The following is a 21,634-nucleotide window of genomic DNA, read 5'->3' on the forward strand; positions in this document are numbered from 1 at the left end:
TGAAATTCATAATTACATATTTGTATTATTGTCGTTCGACTGCGCCAGTAATCAATCAGCTTGTTTTCCCACAATCGACTAGTCATGTTATTGTTGGTAAACCAAACGACAAGTCATATGTCAGTCACCAGATGCCAGTCAAATGGTCGTTCGACGACCCGAGAAGAATTCTCACTAGTTTAGTAAGCATGATATTACATGTGGTTAACAAGTAATTAGCTAATTATTATTATTTTGATTATATAAATTGCACGATAATACCGAACGTAGTCTTTCCTACCTTCGTGTCCAAACACTCCGGACTGTGACAGGGTTTAAGTTCCTATCTCCAAAACCCCCCACAAAATTAGCAGAGATCCAAAATGGCCTCTTTCGCCGCCGCAAGATCCCTTTACCGGTCATCTTCCTCCGCTCGCAACGTAGCATCCCGCTTCGCTGCCAAACCCAAATCTTCACAAGCTTCTCCTTTTCGCGCAGCCTCCAACAAGCCTCTCTCTCAATCCATTTTAAGGTCACATATCGCTCTATATACATGTAAAGTTCGTACGTTTCTCTATTAGTATTAGTGTGAAGTTTCTTAACAGTGGGTTTTTCTTTTGAGAATAAAAGGCGACCTGTGGAAATGAGCTTTGGATTGGAATCGATGATGCCATACCACACTGCCACGGCTTCGGCATTAATGACTTCAATGCTGTCTATCTCTCCCCGCTGCTATGGTTGGCTTCCGGAAGGTATTAAGAATGTTTTTGTTGTTGATGCATTAATTAGCTAGTTACATAATTGATCTTTGATCCATTTTTCTCGAACTGTTTTTATTTCTTGCTTATTGAGTACTTTCTTAATGGAATAAGGAGCATTGATAGTTTTTATTATTATGTTACCGTGAATAGCCCGGTGTGTTTTTAATACCTTTGAGCCCTTTGGTCATGGACTTAGATATTAGGCCTTGTGGTTGATTTCATCCTTTCATTTTCTTTTTTTTTCAATCACTGTGTTAAGAATTTTGAGTCTAAGAATAAGAAATAATGTCATTCTTTTATTCATACGTCAATTTATAAGTAAGTGCATGCTCCTCTCTTTTCCTGTTGTAGGACAAGATGAGACTAGATGAAGATCAGGAAGCAAAGATGGACTGATTTGGATTTATTTATGGTTCTGAGCTTTAAAATTAAACGAGTGGCATCGTGTATAGTCTAGGCAGGAGACTATTTTATGAGAAGAATTTAAGGGACATGATGTAAAATGACAGCAATTCTGCAAAATAGTTCCTTAAACTTTTTTTTTTTAACAAGTGTTCTGCTAAATCTCACTATTTGATCTGTGTTTATGTTATTTTTGAAGGAACCTTATGTTGAATGTAATCAGTTTTGCCCCCATTCGATTCCATCACGTGTGTGGATGACTCCTTTATTCTTAAGATAGACCCACTTATTTGTGCTCAAACAGGACTTCCTGAGTGCAGATGGTAGCCTTTGACATTTACTCATCCAATGTCTTCATGAAACTAGAATAAATGAACTTCAGGGATAGACAGATAGTTTTATGAAATCTGAGAGCACGCATGAACATTTGAATAATGTGATTGTGGGGCCTACATGATGCAGGGTTTTTTATTTGGTTATAAATGGTTCAGTGTTGTGCAATTGAATTTTAAATAGTTGAATGCAACCATTTTTCTTTATTAATTTTGATTTAAGAAAAGAATTTCCCTGATGATTAAGGGAGCATACTGATTATTTTTATTCAACCAGCTTGCAATGATGATGTGTGATGAATGTTCAGAGGATTCAAGCAAGCTTTTGTACAAAAGTCTGCCCTTAGAAGTTTTGGTTGAGCTGCTGAGGAGATGACTTCATATTTCTTGAGCTTTTGAACCTAGATGAATTACTAATTAGTAGGATTTCCTGCCCTTTCTATAGCCCAAAGATAACACCATTGTTTTTTCCTGATGTTTGAGCTTAATATCTCTTATACATCAGCTTGAAAGATGTATTGCGTAATGAAAAATAAAAGTATATTTTTCATTTATTTCCTTTTCTGAAACGATTATACTGTGGGTATGAAATTATTGCACCATTGTTGATATTTTGTATTTAATCAGTTTGCAATCATGATGCGTGATGAGTCTCCATGCATTCAGGACAAGTTTTGTTCCAAAATTCCCAACTTTCATTCGAAGAGGATGATGCCAGCTGATTTAGAACTGTTGAACGACAAGTCATTTTTTTCACTTTCTTCTTTTTAAATAGTTTTCTTGCCTTAGCTAAATGCTGTGGGAAATAAGACCGTTTAGTTGGTGTCATGTGCCATGTAGCTACTTCGTTTCTCTTTGATGTTTGTGAATTATGTTGTGTGTGTGTATATATATAACTCTAAAGCAATTAAGTACATTTTTAGTTCATTAACATATGAGTTGCAGTTGTGAGCAGTTGCTATTCCTTCATATCTAGTCATTGGTTGTAAACTATACATTGGAGAGGCCGTATTATGAATTCGAATCACATTTTTCAACCCCCAATCCCTTTGTCATTATGTGTTGTATGTATTAGGTTGATTATATGCATGATTGAGAAAGAAATAGTGGAGCATGCTCATCATGGTGCTGATGGTCCGTAATTTCTGCATTATTTTTTCTGGCTGTCTGCTGAGTAATTCAAGTTTTGTCTGGCTTTCTGCTGAGTAGTTTAATGATATTATTTTGTCTTGTTACCAACTAGGTTATGTACTATTTCCTGGATGTTGGCTGTACTGTGCTTTTCAAGCCATGAGAGTTTTCCACTTGTATCTGACTTGATGTTTTGCATGGTTAGGGCTGTAATCTCTATTGGCAATTCTGGCATGGCGAGGAGCTTTCTTGAGCTTTCCTTATTTAGGTTGGTTTATATTAATGTTGAAGGGACACAATTTGTTTAGCAACGGTGGCTACTAAGAATTATATGTTCCTATTCTACACTCTTGTTTTGCATAGTTGTAGTTAATTGTACACATTTTATTTCTGGATTGTAAATGGATGAAATTTTATTTCTAGTGATATGGGATTGGTTTTCCAAGTATAGAATTTTATCTTTCCTTCAGTCCTTTTGATCCGACGAGTAATAAAATTTTCTGATGAAAAATACGTCAAAAGATATTTTAAATGATCATACTTTAAAGACTGTTGATATATATATGTTCATTATGGTTACAACCAGCTTCAGAAAATACAACCATTCAATTCGACCTGTAGCCATTTTCACCAAAGTAAAATAAACTCACTCTGGAATATACATTAAAAAAAAAAATGTAGATTTCCACAAAATCTTGACAATATAAAATTATGAAATTTAGCAGAATTGCGTCCCTTTCCCAATATGATAATTAGATATTCCAATTAACATTCAAATACTAAGATTAAAAATTACACATTAACCAAAATTTTGTACCATATTCGAAAACTGTCTTTCAGTAAATCAGGGCACAAAATAATGTCTTCAGTAAATTCCAAATATTCACTTCCTGAAGATACTAAACACCCTCAAGAGTAACCAAATTCATACCCAACCAAACTAATCATCCTTGGACAGTTACTAGTTCATACTCAACCAGAGAGAGATTGTTATTTTCTTGAACTACAAAACTAGCAGGTTCTGTAACTTCAATTCGCCCCCACTTGTCTACCGCAAGCCTCATAGACCCCTTGAACATGTCAATCTTAGCATTACGCAGAATAACAGTGGCGCCGGGATTCATTAGATCAACTGCATAATATAGGAATTGTATTACAACAATGATATAAAATGGCATTTCGCCAAAACCTATACAATTGACAAACAGATTTGCAAACGAGAACTAGATTTCCATAAGCAGAAACCATAGAGAGCTATAATTGATCCCTAAACAAAGACAAGGTGCATTTCAAAAGGCTCCTAAATAGATGTAAATGAGCATCTAAGCTCCAAAAGATCCATAATCGTATGAAAATTAACCTGATTGATTTTCAGAACCAACTATCCGAAAGTTAGAACTAATCCATATGAGCAAAAAAGAATAGACAGCATCTAAAGAAACCTCCTTTATGCTTCAAATCAAACAGATTAAGCGAGGCCAGTGTTCATTAGTACAAAATAAACCCTTTCTGACTCTGAAGGCATGTGAAATTATTGTTCTTTATAAAACCTTAAATATGAAATCAATATTTCAAAATTACAGGCAAAATTATATGAAAATGAACCTTTGAATCCCTACATTCAACAACAAAAAGGCGAGAGAACAATAAAGAAGACCCGTTCATTTTTTTATCTTAGACTCGATACAAGCATCAAATTACCAAAGTAAGCGAAACTGAACTAATAATTTAGCTGACTTCAAATTTAATATTGATCTCAATCCTAATCCCTCTTTCGTAAATTCAAATTAATTTAACATTTCCAACTAATAAATAGAACAAGCGAGAGAAAGAGGCAAAACCTTGGTCATTGCGGGCTGTGAAGACAATAGAGCCTGTCTCGTCGCCGACAAGACACTCGGAGATACGAGCGGGGCGGACAGGACGCTGAGAAAGAGACATAGGAGCACGACGGGGCTTAGGAACGGGGACGGCCTTGGAGTTGAGGACCTTAACGGTGAGATTGTGACCGGTGGTTCCTGGTTTTAGTTCTTCTACCTTGATGAAGACGGGCTTTCTCTTCTCTGCTGTAGCCATTATTGAAATCGAAGGAGATTTGGTAAAAGAGGTATTCAAAACCCTAAGCAGCTTCTCGCTCGTTTTGTAGAAGTACTGAATACAACAAAGGGAATTGGGGTTAGGGCTTTTGATTCGCGACTTTTGGTTGGTTAGGTATTATTACTTTTATTATTTATTTATTTTTACGATACATAAAAATTGCTAGATGTTAATACTTAATACGTGTTTGTGCACGTGGGGATTTTATTGGGAGTAGAGTATGTTTAAATCAAATCGAACCAATATAATTCGAACAAATAAAAAATTTTTATATCGTACAAACTAAATAGTGTATTGAATCAATTCAAATTGAGTTGGTTTGATTTAACTTTTAACTATATTTAACATATTTCAACTTATTTTTGAATTTTATGAAAATAAAACCAAATAAAAAATTTTAAAATTAAAATAAAACCAAAAATGGATTGGTAGGAGGTGTATAAAATGTTAGGAGCCAATATGCTTTAGAAAAATCTAATAAAATTTTCATTTTATAAATTAGTTTTTATTCACACCTTATTTTTATTTTCGAAGGAATACTAGAATTTTATTGCAAAGATAAGCTTACATCATTAAGAAAAAGAGCTTCGACATCTGGAGGAAGCTCATACCATAACTGAAAACGAGTATAAGAAAAAGTAACCTTAGCTAGCTAGAGCATCAGATGCTTTGTTCACTTGTCTTCGCGTCCAACTCACGGGAACGTTGGTGAGAGTTGAAAGAATAGCCATGCAGTCAGCAACCACCATACCAAAATTGGAGCAATCATCCTCCACCTGCAGTACAGCAAACTATACTTCTCGACAATCAGTCTCCACAATCACACTAGAAAAATGTCTAACTTTGATCCATGACATCACCTCCCTCATTGCTAAAGCTTTAGCCATTCGCGCCTCATAAACACCAAGCCAAAACCCAGAAATGCCCAGCTGAAAAACCCCTGTGGAACTTCTAAAAATAGCACCAAAGCTAGACTGATTCCTATCCCTATTTACTACAGCATCCAGATTACATTTAACAAAATCTTCAGTAGGAGGTAACCACACAAGGGGACCTTCGCTAGGTGCATAATAGATTGAGCTAGCAGATTCCCACACTTGCACTTCACGGCAATCACACAACACACCCTTGCCCCGCGAAATTATCAGATCAGGTGTAGTATAAGTGCCATTCCAGATAGCTTGATTTCGACAAAACCATAAATACCATGCAATGGAGCAAAACTCTGTAAGCTTATCCTTCCCCCAATTCTGCAGAACAAACTCAAAGTAATGAATAAAGTCAGAAAACCCTTCATTAGGAAGTTGCACTCCCAACCGCTGCCACACAGCCTTAGCAGAGGGCAGTGAAAGAACAGATAGGTTCCATCTTCAACTTGATCATAGAAAACGCAAGACTGATCCAACTCCACACCCCTGTGAACCAACCTACATTTGGTAGGCACCAAATCCCGACCCATTCTCCATAGAAAGACTTTAATATTTGGCGGGATATGGAGTTTCCAAATAATTCCCTAAATCCGACTTGTAGGCGGGGCTTGAATCTAAGAATACAGCGTGAAAGCTATCCTATATGCAGACTTAATAGTGTAATTGTCGTTCCGTGTCCAATGCCAAATAACCAAATCCTCCATGTTCCGAGAACTAAGGGGCACAGACAGAATATCCGCTACATCTAAAGGAAGAAGCCCACTAATCAAGCTTTCATTCCATACCCGTCTGTCAGTATCAATAAGATCAACAACTCGTAGATCCTTAAAACGCAAAATAGGAGAATGAACATAGAACATCATATCCCTACAGACCCAAGGATAAGACCAAATATTAACATTAACCCCATTACATATCCTCCACCTCAATCCCTCCTGTAAAATTTCTTGAGATCCCAAAAGACTCCTCAATGTATAGTTAGGATTATGCCCAAGTGAAACAATAATAAAATTCCCATCTGGAAAGTATTTAGCTTTGAGTACCTGTGATAAAAGTAATGTGATCGATTTGAACTCGCCAACCTTGTTTTCCCAAAAGAGAGATTGAAACTTTGAAAATGGCAAAACCCCATCCCCCCCTTCCTCCTTCCGATAACATATGCGCTCCCAGGCAAGCCAATGAATGCTACACCTCTCATCCCTTTTCATTCCCCACCAAAAAGAATTTAACATTCGTTCCAGCTAAATTCACGTACCAATAGGGATCATAAAGGCACTCATGCAGAACGAAGGAATAGCTTGGCCAACAGTTTTAATTAAAATTTCTTTCCCTGCACGGTATAATGGTTTAGTCTTCCATCCCTGAAGCTTTTGCCACAACCTATCCCGCAAAAAACCAAATTTGGCCTATTTATTTCTCCCTATTAATGAAGGCAAATCCAGATACTGACCATGGTTCAAGGGCAAGGACATACCCAAGGGCCGAAATGGTACTTGTCAAAGCCACAGGAGTATTAGAACTGAAAAAAAATACCTGATTTCTAAAGATTGACTGATTGACCAGAAGCCATCTCATATGTTCGAAGAATAGCCTTAATAAGGGCAGCCTCTCGACCATTGGCCCGAAAGAAAAAAAGACTGTCATCCACAAAAAGCAAATGAGAAATACTGGGAGCACTACTCTTTACACAACAACCATGAATATCACCTTGTTGCTCAGCCGTACTAAACAATGCTAAGAGACCCACTGGCTCCTTCCCCCTGAAGCCAACTGTATTTTCGTTTCCTCATCATCGGACAAAGCTAGGCCCTCCATGTTTACATTCATCATGAATCAAACCAAAGAAGTCACCAACTCATATGCACAAAGCAAGACTTTCTCTCATGCACCAAGCAAGATTGCTTTTATTAGAAAATTTAATAAAATAATTAAAAATATTTGAGAAATTATTTCATTGTATTTTTATTGAAAATTTAAGTTTTTTCTCTTCCTTATACTTTGTTTGTACCATTTTAAGTGTCGTTTTGAAAAAAAAAAAGATTACCACTTTATTTTTATTTTAAAAGATTTAGAAAACATCAATGTAATCAATTATAATTATTTTTTGAATAATGGATTATAATTAATTATTTAATCAATTTAATACTCCAACTTATATATTAAATGCATCAAGTTTTCTCCCTTATTAATAATGAATGAGAATTTAGCTATTTTTATTTAAATATCATATCAATTTTCGTAGTTAGGACTGTAAACCAGCCGAGCTTTAGTGAATTTAAACTCATTTCGAGTTTGTTTCGTTTAAAAATAGTCAAGCTCGAGCTCGGTTTGGGCTCAGCTCAATAACCATGAACGAGCAATAATTCATTGAAGGTCTATCTTTTAGCAACTTTAAGACCTTTTGAAAGGGCCATCTTCGAAGGTCTTAAACTCCTTTGTAGAATCACTCATCTACTTATGACTCAAATAATTTGAGAATATAAATAGAAGAAAAGAAGCTGATTGGAAGGAAAATAAGTACACTGAAAACACTCTTTATTTGTACAAATTGAATACTGATAAATCAATCAATCACTTTTATGGTAAAACAAATATTTTGTTAGTTCTGTAGACTGCTAATACATTGTAGTAGAAATTATTATATGTTAGTAATGGCAATAACCAACAAATACTATTTCTGTGAGGCTACTTCTTCTTCTTCCACCACCACCAATGCTTGCTGTGGCTCTTGTTCTCTTTCTCCTTTTTCCTGTTCTGGTAACAGATGTTGCCGGAAGCACCGTAGGATCACCAAAAATATAAATGCTGCAAATAATTTCAAAACCAATGTAAGAATCAAGAGTTGAGAATAATTTCATATGTTCTAGTTAATAGGCCTTACAAGGGCAGAATGAACCAAGCTAAGTGCAACAAAATTATATAATTAGATTGAAGATAAAAGCAGTATTATAAAGAGACATGTCCATGAGGTTTTTGAGTCAAATATACCAGAAGCATTTCTTTAGTATAGCCTATGTGCTATGCAGGATGAGAATATATACATATTGCTTCATTCTAATGAAGTATCACCAGATAAATGCAACTGCTTGGACAATGACAAGTTCTGTGAATTACCTGCAAAAATGCGAGTTTTGACACTGGACATATTCCAAAAGGCTGTGATTGCTGATCCTGCCACAATCTTCTTGTGGGAGCAAGCTTCCCATGCTTCCAAAATGCGGCTTTTAATGTAATCAACTGTAAACCCAGATATGTTTACTCCCAATCAACCAACCAAGATTCCAAGAATGCATAGCAAAGTCACTCAATGCATTAGAAATTAGAATTACATGAGGTGATTTTTACATACCTTTTTGATTTATCTGACTGGAATAGCATGAATACAATTTGGGGATAGTGAAGCCAATGAACAACCCTGCTCAAATCCACAAACCATATCATATTCACATCAACCGCTATAAAAACAAATAAAAACAAAAAACCTTGTTTGGTATATAGATGAAATCCACAAGGTTTTGTGAGTTTTTTATGTGAAAAGAAGATGTTCATCTTTGTAGAATTCAACATAACTAAGCCAAATCCTGACATTTTAAAAATGAATTCTGTACTTCAAATTCATTTATAACAAAAAAAAAAGGGTTAAGGTTGCAAGGGATATGAATTTTCAAATTCAAGCATTTTAGGGATGTGGACAAACATACTAATGCTCATACCTAGAGCACAAAGTCTCCTCAAAGTTACAAGGTGACCATACTCAGCTCCAAGAAGCAAGAATGGAATTACCTGCAACAAGAAAATTAAGAGCCCATGTTGTTAAGTATTCATTCAAAGCAAAGCATGAAAATTGCCAAGTATTTAATGAGGCATTGATAATTACTTTGAGGGTCATGGATGGCTCTCCTGAGAAAAGCTCTCTTGTCTTTGAAATTGCAAGATTAGCAGGTGGAAGAATTAATCTACCCAATTTCAAGATGTCCTCTTCTTTCAGCTTAAAGTTGCTTCTCTTTTCAACATTACTTCTGTGATTAAACCACAAAATCTAAGATAACATATTTTGTAAACCTAAAAACAACATTGTATTAAAGAAGTATTGGAATTGTACCTTCGACATATAGAATTTGAGATGAATGATGCACCCAGGAGCAAAAGCCCAAGTTGGGAAATGGCAGAGAGCATGCTTTGAATATTTAAAGAAAAAAAAAAAAAGAAGCGATTTAGATCCTTTGTTTCAAAGAAAAGAAATTCAATATGGAACACTAATAAATAAAAAAGATTCGCACCTGAAGCTAATTCCTTTAGCAAAGCAAGAAGACAAGAAACACAGACACCCAAAGCCAAACCAAAGACTTGATTTTGCCACATCTTTCCACATTATCAGGTCATAAATAATTATTCCAATTCTATCCAAATTGCTTTCATCACCAGCTTCAACTTCTAGATTCCACAAATTTAACCAACAAAAAAAAAAAAAAGGCACAAATCAATACAAAAGTACCTACAAAGGAAAATTATATTTGAAAAGAGTATAAAGTAAATGGAAACAGAAGCTGCTTAAGCCTACTTGGAGAAGGACTTGAAGAAGGTACTGAAGGGACCAAAGAAAGCTTCTCCTTTTTAGACCGTCCACTATGCCTTCTTTTCCTAACTTTGCCAATCTCCTCCACCAAGCCCACCAAGTCTTTATCTTCTTTAATCTCTATTTCTGATCTTCTCCTTGACCTTCTGCTATGCCTTGGTGAAGCACAACCCATAGAACTCAAGTGAGCTGCTTTGCTTTTGCATCTCCTGCGAGACCCAGTGGGCTCCATGGCAGCCTCCTCGGCCATCTCAAGTCGATCTGCGAGGCGAGTTCTTGCTTTTCTTGGAGATGGCGAGAGGAGAAGCAGATCTTGGAAAGAAAGAGAGTTAGTGGAAGATTTGAGTGACAGAGCTGAAGGCGTTGGCGATGTCCTTTTTGCTGATGAGTGAATAAGATCTAAAGAAAGATGTGGGGGTTCTTCGTTTTCAACAGAATAGGTGATTCTAGCTAAGCGAGAAGCTGATTTTGTTTGAGAGTTTGGGTTTGATTTATGAGAAGGAGGTGTCGAATCCATTTTTGAGCGATTTATGTGCTACAATGGCCGATTTTTTAGGATTCCAATTTAGATTTAGCGAGAGATGCTTGTAAAATGCAGAAAATTTGAGAAACTTTTGGATCTCGAAACTTGGATCTTGGTAGGATTTTAATTGATAGAAGGTGAGAGGATTGAGATAGGGTTTTTGATTCAGTTCTTGAAATGTCAGGAGCCGTTAGAGAAAGTGTTTTTGTTGTTTTTTATATTTTTTTTGAATTTTAGAAGAGGGGGGGGGGTGGTACCATGAAGTGCAACGGTAACTAACAGGAATGGGCTTCTTCCGTCGTTTTGTGACATTTTATGGCTTTGTCTTTTGTAACGGGTCCATTTGGTGATGGGCCTAGAGTATGTTTTATGATCTGTGGCCCATGGATTTGACCTTAAGGATGAGACAAAATGGTGTGTCATTTAGCGTATATTAAACGTGCGGTAGCCGAACGAGACACAACCGCCACATTAGCCACAATTTTTCCTTCGTTTCATTGATGGAAACTTCAACTTTAAAAAACGACCATTTGCCAAATCGTAAAGACTATAGCTTGTGATTTGATAGATTACAAAGGGCCTAAATCAATGAAATGATTGAAAACTCGTTGTCGTTTGATTAGTAGACGATTGAGAGAAGCAATTCAAAGGTATGGATTTGAAATATACCAATAGGTCCAACTCAATAATAATTCAGCCCAGCCCGTCAAGTACAGGCTAATGGGCTACCGATGGACGGATCCGGACATACCCTTCCTAAGCAGGAATTTTAACGTTTTTAACGTCCTTTTAAAACCCGGGTCGGGTCTTTTTCTTTTATTATCCTATCCCATTATTGATTCAAGATTTTAGAAACACCGACTGTCTCCGCCTTATTTATGGTTGGAGAAAGCGTCTTCGACGACATTTGAATTGGACTTTAAACGGAGTAGATTTTTCACCTAGCAGCTATATCAAGGGATTGCGCTCATCTGTATCAAGGTTAGCAGCTTCCAAATCGCTATCTCTATGGTTTTCGCTTTCTTCAATTCGTTTTTGCTGTCTAGGGTTTGTCGGTCGAGATATGATTCGACTAGGTTCTGATTAATTGATTAATTTTTTTTTTTTTAATTTGTGGGGGTTAAATTATTGTCGAGTTAGAATTAAGATCTTTCTATTAATTTAATTATTAAGCACGTTAGATTAGAATTCTTCTGTTTCTGAATGATTGTTTTCGGTTTGGGTTGTTATATACTTATGTTCGCGCTTATCTGCTTCGGACTGATTGAGTTTTTGGTGGAGTTTTAGATTGAGATTTTGTTTTATCTTTGGCAGTTCTCGGTAGCTTCTCGAACTCAGAGGATTCAGTTCGCGTGAGGTGAAATTGTAATGGCGGCTCTGAAGGAACTCCTGCCTCCGGTCAAGTCTAGTAGTACGACCTATTATGATCATTCAAATGATCCTTGGTTTAAACAGCGATTTAGCTCATCTGAGGCAGAGCAGGCCGTAGTTATCAAACATAGACCTGTACCTCCCTACTTGGACCGTAAAGGTTTTGTACCCCGGAAGGTGGAGGATTTTGGGGATGGTGGTGCGTTCCCTGAGATTCATATTGCACAATACCCTCTTGATATGGGTAGGGAGAAGTCTGCAAAACCAGGGTCAAAGATTCTTGCTTTGACTGTTGATGCCCATGGTAACGTGGCTTATGATGCTATTGTGAAGCAAAATGAGAATGCAAAGAAAATTGTTTATTCACAACACAAGGATCTGATTCCGAAGATTTTGAGAAATGATGAGGAGATGGATGAGGATGAGGATGAGGATTTGCAAAAAGAGATTGAGGAGACAACTCAAGAGACTAAAGCAGCACTTGAAAAAATTGTGAATGTGAGACTAAGTGCAGCACAGCCAAAGAATGTGCCTAAACAATCTTCAGATTCAAAATATATTAAGTACAAGCCATCACAGCAATCGGCAGCTTTCAATTCAGGGGCAAAGGAAAGAATCATCAGAATGGTGGAGATGCCGGTAGACCCACTTGAGCCGCCCAAGTTCAAGCACAAGAGGGTTCCCAAGGCTTCTGGATCCCCACCTGTTCCTGTCATGCATTCCCCTCCTAGGCCTGTGACTGTGAAAGATCAGCAGGATTGGAAAATCCCTCCTTGTATCTCAAATTGGAAGAACCCTAAAGGGTACACAATTCCTCTTGATAAGCGTCTAGCTGCTGATGGAAGAGGTCTGCAGGATGTTCAGATCAATGATAATTTTGCCAAGCTATCAGAGGCACTTTATGTTGCAGAGCAGAAGGCTAGAGAAGCTGTAGAGATGAGATCTAAAGTTCAAAAGGAGATGATGATGAAGGAGAAGGAAAGGAAAGAGCAAGAACTGCGGGCTTTAGCTCAGAAGGCACGTTCTGAAAGAACAGGTGCTGCTCCTCCTGCATCTGCTCCGATCCCATCTGATAAAAGTGCAATGGGTGTTGATATGGCGGGGGATTATGAGCGTGTGAGAGAAAGAGAGAGGGATGTGCACAAGGAGACTAGGGAGGAAAGGGAAGAGCGACTGCAACGTGAGAAAATTCGTGAGGAACGACGTCGAGAGAGGGAAAGGGAGAGAAGGTTGGAGGCAAAAGATGCTGCGATGGGTAAGAAGAGTAAGATCACAAGAGATAGAGATCGTGACATCAGTGAGAAGGTTGCTCTTGGTATGGCTTCTACTGGTGCTGGCAGAGGAGGCGAGGTTATGTATGATCAAAGGTTGTTCAACCAAGAGAAGGGAATGGATTCTGGTTTTGCCACTGATGACCAATATAATGTGTATGACCGAGGCCTATTCACAGCTCAGCCTACGCTTTCAACATTGTACCGACCCAAGAAAGATGTTGATGCTGATATGTATGGAGGCGCTGATGAGCAGTTAGATAAGATCTTGAAAACAGAAAGGTTCAAAGCCGACAAGGCCTTTGCTGGTACTTCAGAGAAGGCTGGTCCACGGGACAGACCAGTTGAATTTGATGAGGCTACAGAAGAGGCTGATCCATTTGGTCTGGATCAGTTCTTGACAGAAGTGAAGAAGGGTAATAAGAAAGCGCTTGACAAGATTGGCAGTGGTGGAACAATGAGAGCTAGTGCTGGATCTTCAATGCGGGATGGATACGATGGTGGTTCTGGCAGAACTCGCATTGGATTTGAGAGGGGCCACTGAGTACCCTCTTTCCTCCTTATTCTTCAATGGACCTGAACTTGGGACCTGGAACTCATAAGTGGCTCTATTTTATTGTTTAAGCAATGTCCAACTTCTACATTATCGAAAATATGCTATCTTTGTAATCTGGATAACAGTATGTGAGATGAATTGCTGATTTAAGGTGGTGTCCGAATTTCTCTATTTTCTTTATGTTTATGTGCATAACTTACCTTCGATTTTGCTTTTCTATGGAAAAAAAATCTGCCACGCGCTCGAGATAGTTCTTCAATTTGCTTGGTATTTGTTTTGCTTCCTCTGTAGCATCTCTCTAAGAAAGTGTCATATTCTTCTTTACTGGTTTTTCTCTGGCTGAAGTTAGAATCATGCTTTGCAATCTTCTGCATCTTTTCATCTCCTGTGTTGGATTTATTTACTGATGGAAGGGCAGACTTCATAATTTTAAAGAAACATGCATTCCAATTTCTCTGGCATTTCTAGAAAAAGAAAACAGATCATGGGCTCAAAGATTTCACTGCGAAAAAGATGTTTGAGTGGGCTTTGTATAATATTTATTGGGCTTGGCCCATTTAGGCAAATTTATATGAAGCCGAAAACTCAAACATTTGATTACTGTACACATGAATTCCGTACACGGTCTTCTTCTTCTTCCTCGCTTCGCCAAACACTCAATACTGAAACACAGTCTTGCTTTAAACGCTATACCTTCGGTTGCTCAAACTCTAATAACCGCACAATCATCACAATATTTAACACAAGACCGAGTCGAAGCCATAGCAAGCCAGTTGTCAAACTGCGTGAACTTACAGGAATTAAACCAAATTTACGCCATTATTATCCGCAGCCGACTGCTGTACTTTTATCCAGCTCCATTTCATTGGAACAACATAATAAGAGCTTATACCAGACTGGATGCACCTATAAAAGCGTTGAAAGTCTATATATGCATGTCTCGATCTGGTATCTTGCCCGACTCTTATACTCTTCCCATTATCTTAAAAGCTGCCTGTCAGTATTTCGCTATTGAGATCGGTAGGCAGTTTCATGCTGTTGCTTTAAGGCTTGGACTTGAGTTAAATGAGTATTGTGAGAGCGGTTTTATTAGTCTGTATTTGAAGTCGGGTGATTTTGGGAATGCCTGTAAATTGTTTGAGGAAAATCCTGATAGAAAGTTAGGTTCTTGGAATGCTATTATAAGTGGCCTTAGTCAAGGTGGGCGGGCCATGGAAGCGATTGAGATGTTTATAAAAATGAGGAAATGCGGCTTTAAGCCAGATGGTGTCACCATGGTTAGTGTGGCGTCAGCTTGTGGGAGTTTGGGGGATCTGAACTTGGCTTTTCAGTTACATAAATATGTTTTTCATGCCAAGAATTTTGAGAAACCTGATATTTTGATGCTGAATTCGCTTGTTGACATGTATGGAAAATGTGGTAGAATGGACTTAGCGGGTAGGGTGTTTTCAAGCATGGAGCAAAAAAATGTTTCATCTTGGACATCAATGATAGTAGGTTTTGCAATGCATGGTAATGTCGATGAAGCGATTGAATGCTTTCACTGCATGAGAGAAGCTGGAGTGAGACCTAACCATGTCACCTTTACAGGAGTGCTAAGTGCATGTGTCCATGGGGGTAAAGTAAAAGAGGGGAAGTATTTTTTTGATATGATGAGGAATGCTTATGATATAATGCCAGAGATAAAACACTATGGATGCATGGTGGATCTGCTTGGCCGAGTAGGGCTACTTGAAGAGGCTAGAGAGATTGTGGAGGGGATGCCAATGAAGCCGAACGTGGTGATATGGGGGTGTTTGATGGGTGCCTGTGAGAAATATGGGGATGTGAAGATGGGGGAATGGGTTGCCAAGCATTTGCAGGAGTTAGAACCTTGGAATGAAGGGGGTTTTGTGGTTTTATCTAATATATACGCTAGTAAAGGTTTCTGGCAAGAAGTTGAGAGGGTGAGAGTAGGCATGAAGATGCAAAGGCTAGCTAAAATCCCTGCTTATAGTTTGGCAACAAGCACTGACTGAAAGTTTTAACTTTTCTATTTGGTGAGGCAATGACCAATTCTTTGTCCTGAATTTCACTAAATCTGAGGATTTATGCTTCTCTATTAGTATTGAAGTGTTGGGTGAAATGAGTTTCTTTCAATAATGAAGAACGTGTTAGCAGTAACTAAAGTCATCTTTATCTGGTCAGCATTGCAACCTGTTACTCTTTGGTGTTTTAGAACCAGCAGTAACGGACACATCCAGGTTGAGCAGAGACGTCTTACAACAGGAAGACAAGTTGCGAGGGTTGGAAACCACTTGTTTAAGCCAAAGAAATTTTCTAGAGAAGGCCAAATTTGCTCTGCCTTGACGTCTTTGATCTCTGCAGAAGTTTTTCCTTCCCGCTTTGGCTGTTGTTGATAGATAGCCATTGATTTTTTATCCAATTAGTTGTACCTTGCTTACTTGTATATTAAAGTTAGATGTACACATTTTTAAGTAAAATTTGTCGAAAATAAATTATTTTAGAGGAGAGATAAATGAATTTTTTATTAATGATGAAATTTAAATCACTTAATTTTGATTCTAGATTTTATTGCCAATCTACACCACTTAATTAGCTTTGATTTGCACATGATTATTCAAAAATAATAAGGATTTTATGATCAAATTGCAACGACAAAACATTTTAGTTTTTTTTTAGTATCGGAGAGGGGGAAACGTTTTGTTTTTTTTTTTTTGTTTGTTAATATTGAAGAGGGAAATTCGAACTTGTATTTCTTGTCAGTTCATATATGCCACGTTTTAGTTAAAGTTCATGTCTATGCTCCTACGGCTATGATACACAATGTTGCTGGCAAAAATGAATTAATGTGAAAATACAAAATTAAGACAGATTTGGAGCTCTTATAAAAAAGTTCAGAAATTTTACTGGTAGATTTTCCAACAACATCTAACGTAGTCAAGGACTTCCATTATCTGAATTACATACTCTGATCCATTATGAAGATTATGTGCTTGAACAAACAACAACTTACTAATTACCAAAGGGATCCTTGATGATAGAATAGACATCTAATGGCACTTACCCTCGAGATCCAACGCGGAGTTGTTGATCTTTAAGAAGGAAATCCGTTTATTGACGAGGATCAATGGCATGCATGTCCTAATGGCTTCTTGGCATGCCTTTCACAGAAATCTTTTATTCTCCGAAAGCCAACTTCAAGAGTTGAAGGCTCAATGGCAAAAGATATGCGAAGCCAATTTTTCATTCCCACACATATTCCTGCAAATAAGATCACAAAATGTTATAAGTATCAATGTCAACTGTCTATTTAAGCTATCCGCCATTTTTACCTGGTAGAACTATGACTGATTCCTCCTTAGCAAGCTTGAGACAGAAGTCCATGTCGTCCTTAATGCCTTCCAATAGTGACAAGTTCAATTTTGCCTGTAATGAGTTTTCTAGTTAAGGATTATCTTCTTTTGGAGAAATGGAATTTATATATATGATATTTGATGCCTCACCATTACAAACATAGAACCTTGTGGTCTATTCGGGCAAGTAATGCAAGGAATATCCTGCATTCCGTCGCAGCATATGTCTACAGCCTCTCTCAGTAAGTTGAGAATTTTCAGAAAGAAATCCTCATTTGTATTCTCCAGGATTTCTGGAATTGCACCCTGATAGACATCCAAGATTGTTTTGACAGGAAATTTTTTTTTTTTTTTAAATTTAGGAAGAGCATCATTAATCACAAACCTGAATGAATGTTGCAGGATCAGATGAGATGTTGAGATAGCTAATTATTGAATTAACAACCTAAGACAAACAGAAAAAAGAAATTGTTAAAATAAAACCTGAATTGACATGACAATAGAAGAATATTCATAATCCTTCCATGAACAGAGAGAAAGAAGTACCAACCCCATATTTTTGAAGAATGCCATTAGGATCACTAACAACAAGCCAACCAATTCTCCAGCCAGGAACGATCCATCTCTTCGATATGGATCCAAGTGAAAGAACAGGCACGATTGATCCAAAAACTCCCATTGGAACAAATGGAGTACTCCCAAATGTAAGATGCCCATATACTTCGTCAGCAATCACCATAATTCCAAGCTCTCTAGCTGTTTCTGCAATCTAATAAAGAACACACAAATATGAACGTTGCAGCTCACCAATTATGATTTGATATGTCACGGTGATATCAAACAAAAAGAAATCAGAAATTTCACCCACTTTCTTCAAGTGTTCATATCTGTAGACATTTCCACAAGGATTTCCAGGGTTTATTATAAGCATAGCAGCAGTATTCTCATCTGCCAGAGACTCAACAGCCTCGAGATCAACCTCCCAGCCCTTATCAGGTAAAAGATCAAAATGGCGAACCTCAATATTATTATGTCCAGCAATAGCTTCATAGTATGGGAATCCTGGTTTTGGTAGCAAAATGTTAGCCCCAGGTCGTCCAAGAACTGATAATGTGATTTCAATAGCTTGTGTGCATCCCAGTGTAACAAAAACATCATCTGGCGATAGCTTGTATGGAAGATCACGATTAAGGTAATCTGCAATAGCCCTGTTGGAGCTCAAAAAACATCAAATAAAGAAAATAAGAAACGTTGTCCAAATTTCCGTAGATTGTTTTATCAGTTTTGTGTAAGTTTAAAAAGTCTTTTTTTTTTTTTTTTTTTTATTATTGTTATTTAACTTTAAAGTAAGTCATTCTACTCCTCTTACACTAACTTTCTTAAAGAAGGTCAGTGCATTCTCTAGTTATATTATCTGAAAAATATTATAAATTAATGCATCTTCCATCGTTCCATAACCATTTACTTCTAAAAAAAATTAAGGAATTTACTCGCCTTGACAGACTAAAACAATGAAAATATAAAATTTTTAAAAAATTATTCTTACTTCATCCTTTTTTTTTTTTTTTTGATACGGTTAGAAATATCTTTCTTTCTATAAAAATTTTTATTTTCATAAGTCTAACACATCGGTTAAGTAATGAATCCGATAAGACAAATTAATTTGCATACCATATTAATGTAAATTTTGTTATTTACTTATATAGACTGTGTCTATATATAGGATATATATGGACGAAACTAATGAAAATATAAATTTTGATTGAAAACTATGCAGAAAAAATAGAGATTATATTCAAAATGTTTTTATTTTTCATTGGTTTAGTCTATAAATGATTAATTTGCATAACTAAATACATAAATTTTAGGATTGATTTGCATATACTGAACCCATATACAGCACATACATCGAATAAATCAATGAAAATGGAAATTTTTGTTAAAAGAATGGCCATAGAAAATTAAAAAAAAAAAAAAGAGGAATCTTATTCCTAGAAAGTATCTCCAGTTACTTCCAAAAGAATAGCACATCCTGGACAAAAATGAGGCCCAGGTCTCTGCAATTCTTTTGAAAGTTGCTTAAAACTCCTGTGTGCACTTGAAACACATGTACTATATTGCAAGGTATCTACCTCAAGACATTTAAAGCCAAAAGAAACAGCTTAAGTGCACCTAATAAATAAACTACAAATAACAAATATGAAGTTGTAGCAGCAAATGTCACCACAATAAAATAGTAATATAAATTGAGTGCGCAAAACATGTTAACACACAACCCCAACTAATCTCCAAATAATAATATCATTATTATTATTCATTAATAATTTAATTCTAATCCTGATGATCGCACGCTGGAGTTATAGAGCCGGCATTTGGGGAGAATTTCGAAACATAATAGCTCTCTGATGCAAAAAAGATTAATCTCTCGTTTAATCGTTTAATCGTTAAATTGAGATGTAAGAAAAAATTAATTCTAGCACGGCATATGAGAAATTAAAAATAATATTTTTAACTAATTTTTGATATTATATTTTCAAAACTGAGTTATGTTTCAGTAAGAAATTATGGTTGCGTGGTATATGAGAAATACTTAAAGGAAAGAGAGCTCGCATACTTCCAAACAATAAATAAAATTATAATAATTGAGAAAAAAAAAAAAAAGAAAAGAGGAAAGTTGATATTTTGGAGAAGTTATTGTACCTTCTAGCAGGAAGAATACCAACAGTTGGAGAATAGCAGTTATATTTGGCCGAATTTACAGCCTCGATAATAGCATCTACAGCCGTGGAAGCGGTATGAAAGCATGGGAAAGAAGAAGGGTCGCCATGGCCGAGACGAATGACTGGTCTATCGTCTTCTTTGTTAAGATTAGCCATTATAGTGTTCAGAGCACCACGAACGGTTATTGATGACGCTGCAATGAGGCCTTTGTCTGCCTGAAAACACCATTTCTTTGATCCATTCTCCATCTCTCCTCCTTCTGGCCTCTGCTGAGCTGAGCTTGCTATGGGAACTTTTTCAGAGGTGAGAACCACGTGTTACGCTTAATAATTTTGTTGCAAAGTCCGAAAAGACCATTTAACCCTCAATAATCTCTTACAATTTCTATTAAGGATTAAATTAACAAACCGGTTTCAATGGATTCCATCTTCTAAAAATTTCGTGAAATTTAATCCATATATTCAAATAAATACCTAATAAATTTAATATCTGGATGTTTTTTCACTAGAAAATAATTAATAAATAATTAAAAATTTTTCTACCCAAGACAGATTTTTTTTCTACACAGATTGTGATGTGATGACCTATGAGGGTAAGACTTGTATCAATAGCAAACGAATAGTAGCCATTAGATTGCACTATTTAAAATTTAACCATTAGATGAAATAATAGATAAAAGATCTAATATGTTTAGTCATTCATATTTAATATGTAGAAAGTTACTATTGAAAAATAATTCTAATTATTATAACAATGTTAAAAACAAAATCATTTTTGTCAATTTAATTTCTGAAAATTTTATTTTTCATAAAAAAAATGAAACAGGTTTATTATTTTATATAAGTTAAGAATGTATATTATTTAATATTCTTTTTTATTTATAAACAAACGTTTGTTTGTTCAAATATTATGTTGTTATTTTGTTTTTTGATTTTTTTTTTACAAAAAAAGGGAAAACTATGATTTAACAATTAAACCTTTCAAAAACAATTTTAATGAGTTTAATTTTTTGAGTTTTTTATAATTCAAAGAAATAAGTTGATTTGAATTCTGTAGAATTTTAATTTTTTTTTTTAAGTAAAAATATATTTTATAAATTGTAGACAACTAGACAAGTACACAGTGGCCCATTGGACAAAATATATGGGTCGAGACAGGCCCATTATATACAACAATGATCCGTATGTAGTAAGTCTTGACACAGCCCATCATTTAAACTTTAGACTTCACGCGAATTTTAGGAGCATGGAATTTTAAGAAGCGCCTCTATTACGTGGATAAAACGTACGGTCAGCAAAAAGGAGATTGCATGGAGATGGAAACAACGAAAATAGAAAATAAAAACAAAAATAAAATTGACAGGCACAACGCGGGTATTGTTGCCAGTCAGTTGCTTCTACTATGTGACTGTTGATATTGAAGACGCGTCAAGCACAAGACAATGACGCGTGTCCGTTTTGTATTGGTTAGCCTTTATTCTCTCTCTTTCTTATTTAACTGTCGGCTCAACAGAGCTATTGAAAAGGAGAGACACAAAGAGAGATGGACGACGATGCGGTGGATAATGATGCGACTGTCGTTAGTCGTTAGTCGTTAGAATTGGTCTTTATCTGAACCATTAGAACTTGC

At 36.3% G+C, this 21,634-nt stretch overlaps 6 protein-coding genes across 11 annotated transcripts; 3 read left to right on the top strand and 3 right to left on the bottom strand.

Moving 5' to 3' along the window:
• The first annotated feature begins 284 nt into the window (after nt 1–284).
• Nucleotides 285–3,058, top strand: LOC105646897 (protein NUCLEAR FUSION DEFECTIVE 6, mitochondrial). 5 transcript variants are annotated; one of them, XR_002285877.3, is made up of 4 exons: nt 287–511; nt 610–731; nt 1,752–1,894; nt 2,811–3,058. XR_002285877.3 is itself a non-coding variant. In XM_012232834.4 (3 exons), the coding sequence occupies exons 1-3, from the start codon at nt 363–365 to the stop codon at nt 2,792–2,794; spliced, it is 348 nt and encodes a 115-aa protein (XP_012088224.1). In that variant the 5' UTR covers nt 285–362; the 3' UTR covers nt 2,795–3,058. The 5 variants fall into 5 exon arrangements, 4 of the variants coding, with proteins under 4 accessions (XP_012088224.1, XP_012088227.1, XP_012088225.1 ...); XM_012232834.4 differs by lacking the exon at nt 1,752–1,894 and having other exon boundaries at nt 285–511; nt 2,718–3,058; XM_012232837.4 differs by lacking the exon at nt 2,811–3,058 and having other exon boundaries at nt 1,752–2,111.
• A 229-nt stretch (nt 3,059–3,287) lies between these two features.
• On the bottom strand, nt 3,288–4,801 carry LOC105646898 (Nucleic acid-binding, OB-fold-like protein). Its single transcript, XM_012232839.4, has 2 exons — nt 4,447–4,801; nt 3,288–3,737 (listed from the first exon to the last, which is right to left on the bottom strand). The coding sequence occupies exons 1-2, from the start codon at nt 4,679–4,681 to the stop codon at nt 3,550–3,552; spliced, it is 423 nt and encodes a 140-aa protein (XP_012088229.1). The 5' UTR covers nt 4,682–4,801; the 3' UTR covers nt 3,288–3,549.
• Nucleotides 4,802–8,133: 3,332 nt separating this feature from the next.
• Nucleotides 8,134–10,925, bottom strand: LOC105646899 (reticulon-like protein B17). Of its 2 annotated transcripts, none has more exons than XM_012232841.4 (8): nt 10,193–10,925; nt 9,912–10,065; nt 9,734–9,808; nt 9,509–9,647; nt 9,345–9,414; nt 8,981–9,046; nt 8,746–8,868; nt 8,134–8,436 (listed from the first exon to the last, which is right to left on the bottom strand). In XM_012232841.4, the coding sequence occupies exons 1-8, from the start codon at nt 10,722–10,724 to the stop codon at nt 8,303–8,305; spliced, it is 1,293 nt and encodes a 430-aa protein (XP_012088231.1). In that variant the 5' UTR covers nt 10,725–10,925; the 3' UTR covers nt 8,134–8,302. The 2 variants fall into 2 exon arrangements, with proteins under 2 accessions (XP_012088231.1, XP_012088230.1); XM_012232840.4 differs by having other exon boundaries at nt 9,509–9,650.
• Nucleotides 10,926–11,550: 625 nt separating this feature from the next.
• SKIP (chromatin protein family) lies at nt 11,551–14,099 on the top strand. Its single transcript, XM_089718807.1, has 2 exons — nt 11,551–11,711; nt 12,045–14,099. The coding sequence occupies exon 2, from the start codon at nt 12,099–12,101 to the stop codon at nt 13,914–13,916; it is 1,818 nt and encodes a 605-aa protein (XP_089574933.1). The 5' UTR covers nt 11,551–11,711; nt 12,045–12,098; the 3' UTR covers nt 13,917–14,099.
• Nucleotides 14,100–14,241: 142 nt separating this feature from the next.
• LOC105647040 (Tetratricopeptide repeat (TPR)-like superfamily protein) lies at nt 14,242–16,434 on the top strand. The gene has a single exon (XM_012233021.4). The coding sequence runs from the start codon at nt 14,537–14,539 to the stop codon at nt 15,944–15,946; it is 1,410 nt and encodes a 469-aa protein (XP_012088411.1). The 5' UTR covers nt 14,242–14,536; the 3' UTR covers nt 15,947–16,434.
• Nucleotides 16,435–16,813: 379 nt separating this feature from the next.
• Nucleotides 16,814–20,319, bottom strand: LOC105646901 (putative aminotransferase TAT2). Its single transcript, XM_089718808.1, has 7 exons — nt 19,985–20,319; nt 18,153–18,492; nt 17,835–18,053; nt 17,670–17,729; nt 17,435–17,590; nt 17,264–17,357; nt 16,814–17,192 (listed from the first exon to the last, which is right to left on the bottom strand). Exons 1-7 carry the CDS (start codon nt 20,251–20,253, stop codon nt 17,056–17,058), a joined length of 1,275 nt encoding a protein of 424 aa, XP_089574934.1. The 5' UTR covers nt 20,254–20,319; the 3' UTR covers nt 16,814–17,055.
• Nucleotides 20,320–21,634: the final 1,315 nt, after the last annotated feature.

The sequence above is a fragment of the Jatropha curcas genome, chromosome 3 (assembly GCF_041381405.1).
Source record: "Jatropha curcas cultivar XTBG-Jc1 chromosome 3, XTBG_Jcur_1.0, whole genome shotgun sequence".
NCBI classification, from domain to species: Eukaryota; Viridiplantae; Streptophyta; class Magnoliopsida; order Malpighiales; family Euphorbiaceae; genus Jatropha; species Jatropha curcas.

Coding starts and splice junctions, on each gene's coding strand:
- LOC105646897 (XM_012232834.4), top strand. CDS start 363: ATGGCCTCTTTCGCCGCCGCAAGATCCCTTTACCGGTCATCTTCCTCC. Junction 512..609: donor CTCTCTCAATCCATTTTAAG/GTCACATATCGC, acceptor TGAGAATAAAAG/GCGACCTGTGGAAATGAGCT. Junction 732..2,717: donor CTATGGTTGGCTTCCGGAAG/GTATTAAGAATG, acceptor GTTACCAACTAG/GTTATGTACTATTTCCTGGA.
- LOC105646898 (XM_012232839.4), bottom strand. CDS start 4,681: ATGGCTACAGCAGAGAAGAGAAAGCCCGTCTTCATCAAGGTAGAAGAA. Junction 3,738..4,446: donor CACAGCCCGCAATGACCAAG/GTTTTGCCTCTT, acceptor TATATTATGCAG/TTGATCTAATGAATCCCGGC.
- LOC105646899 (XM_012232840.4), bottom strand. CDS start 10,724: ATGGATTCGACACCTCCTTCTCATAAATCAAACCCAAACTCTCAAACA. Junction 9,651..9,733: donor TCAAATTCTATATGTCGAAG/GTACAATTCCAA, acceptor GTTTAATCACAG/AAGTAATGTTGAAAAGAGAA. Junction 9,047..9,344: donor GAGGAGACTTTGTGCTCTAG/GTATGAGCATTA, acceptor GGATTTGAGCAG/GGTTGTTCATTGGCTTCACT.
- SKIP (XM_089718807.1), top strand. CDS start 12,099: ATGGCGGCTCTGAAGGAACTCCTGCCTCCGGTCAAGTCTAGTAGTACG.
- LOC105647040 (XM_012233021.4), top strand. CDS start 14,537: ATGAATTCCGTACACGGTCTTCTTCTTCTTCCTCGCTTCGCCAAACAC.
- LOC105646901 (XM_089718808.1), bottom strand. CDS start 20,253: ATGGAGAATGGATCAAAGAAATGGTGTTTTCAGGCAGACAAAGGCCTC. Junction 18,054..18,152: donor GATATGAACACTTGAAGAAA/GTGGGTGAAATT, acceptor GTTCTTTATTAG/ATTGCAGAAACAGCTAGAGA. Junction 17,591..17,669: donor ATCCTGCAACATTCATTCAG/GTTTGTGATTAA, acceptor GATGTCTATCAG/GGTGCAATTCCAGAAATCCT.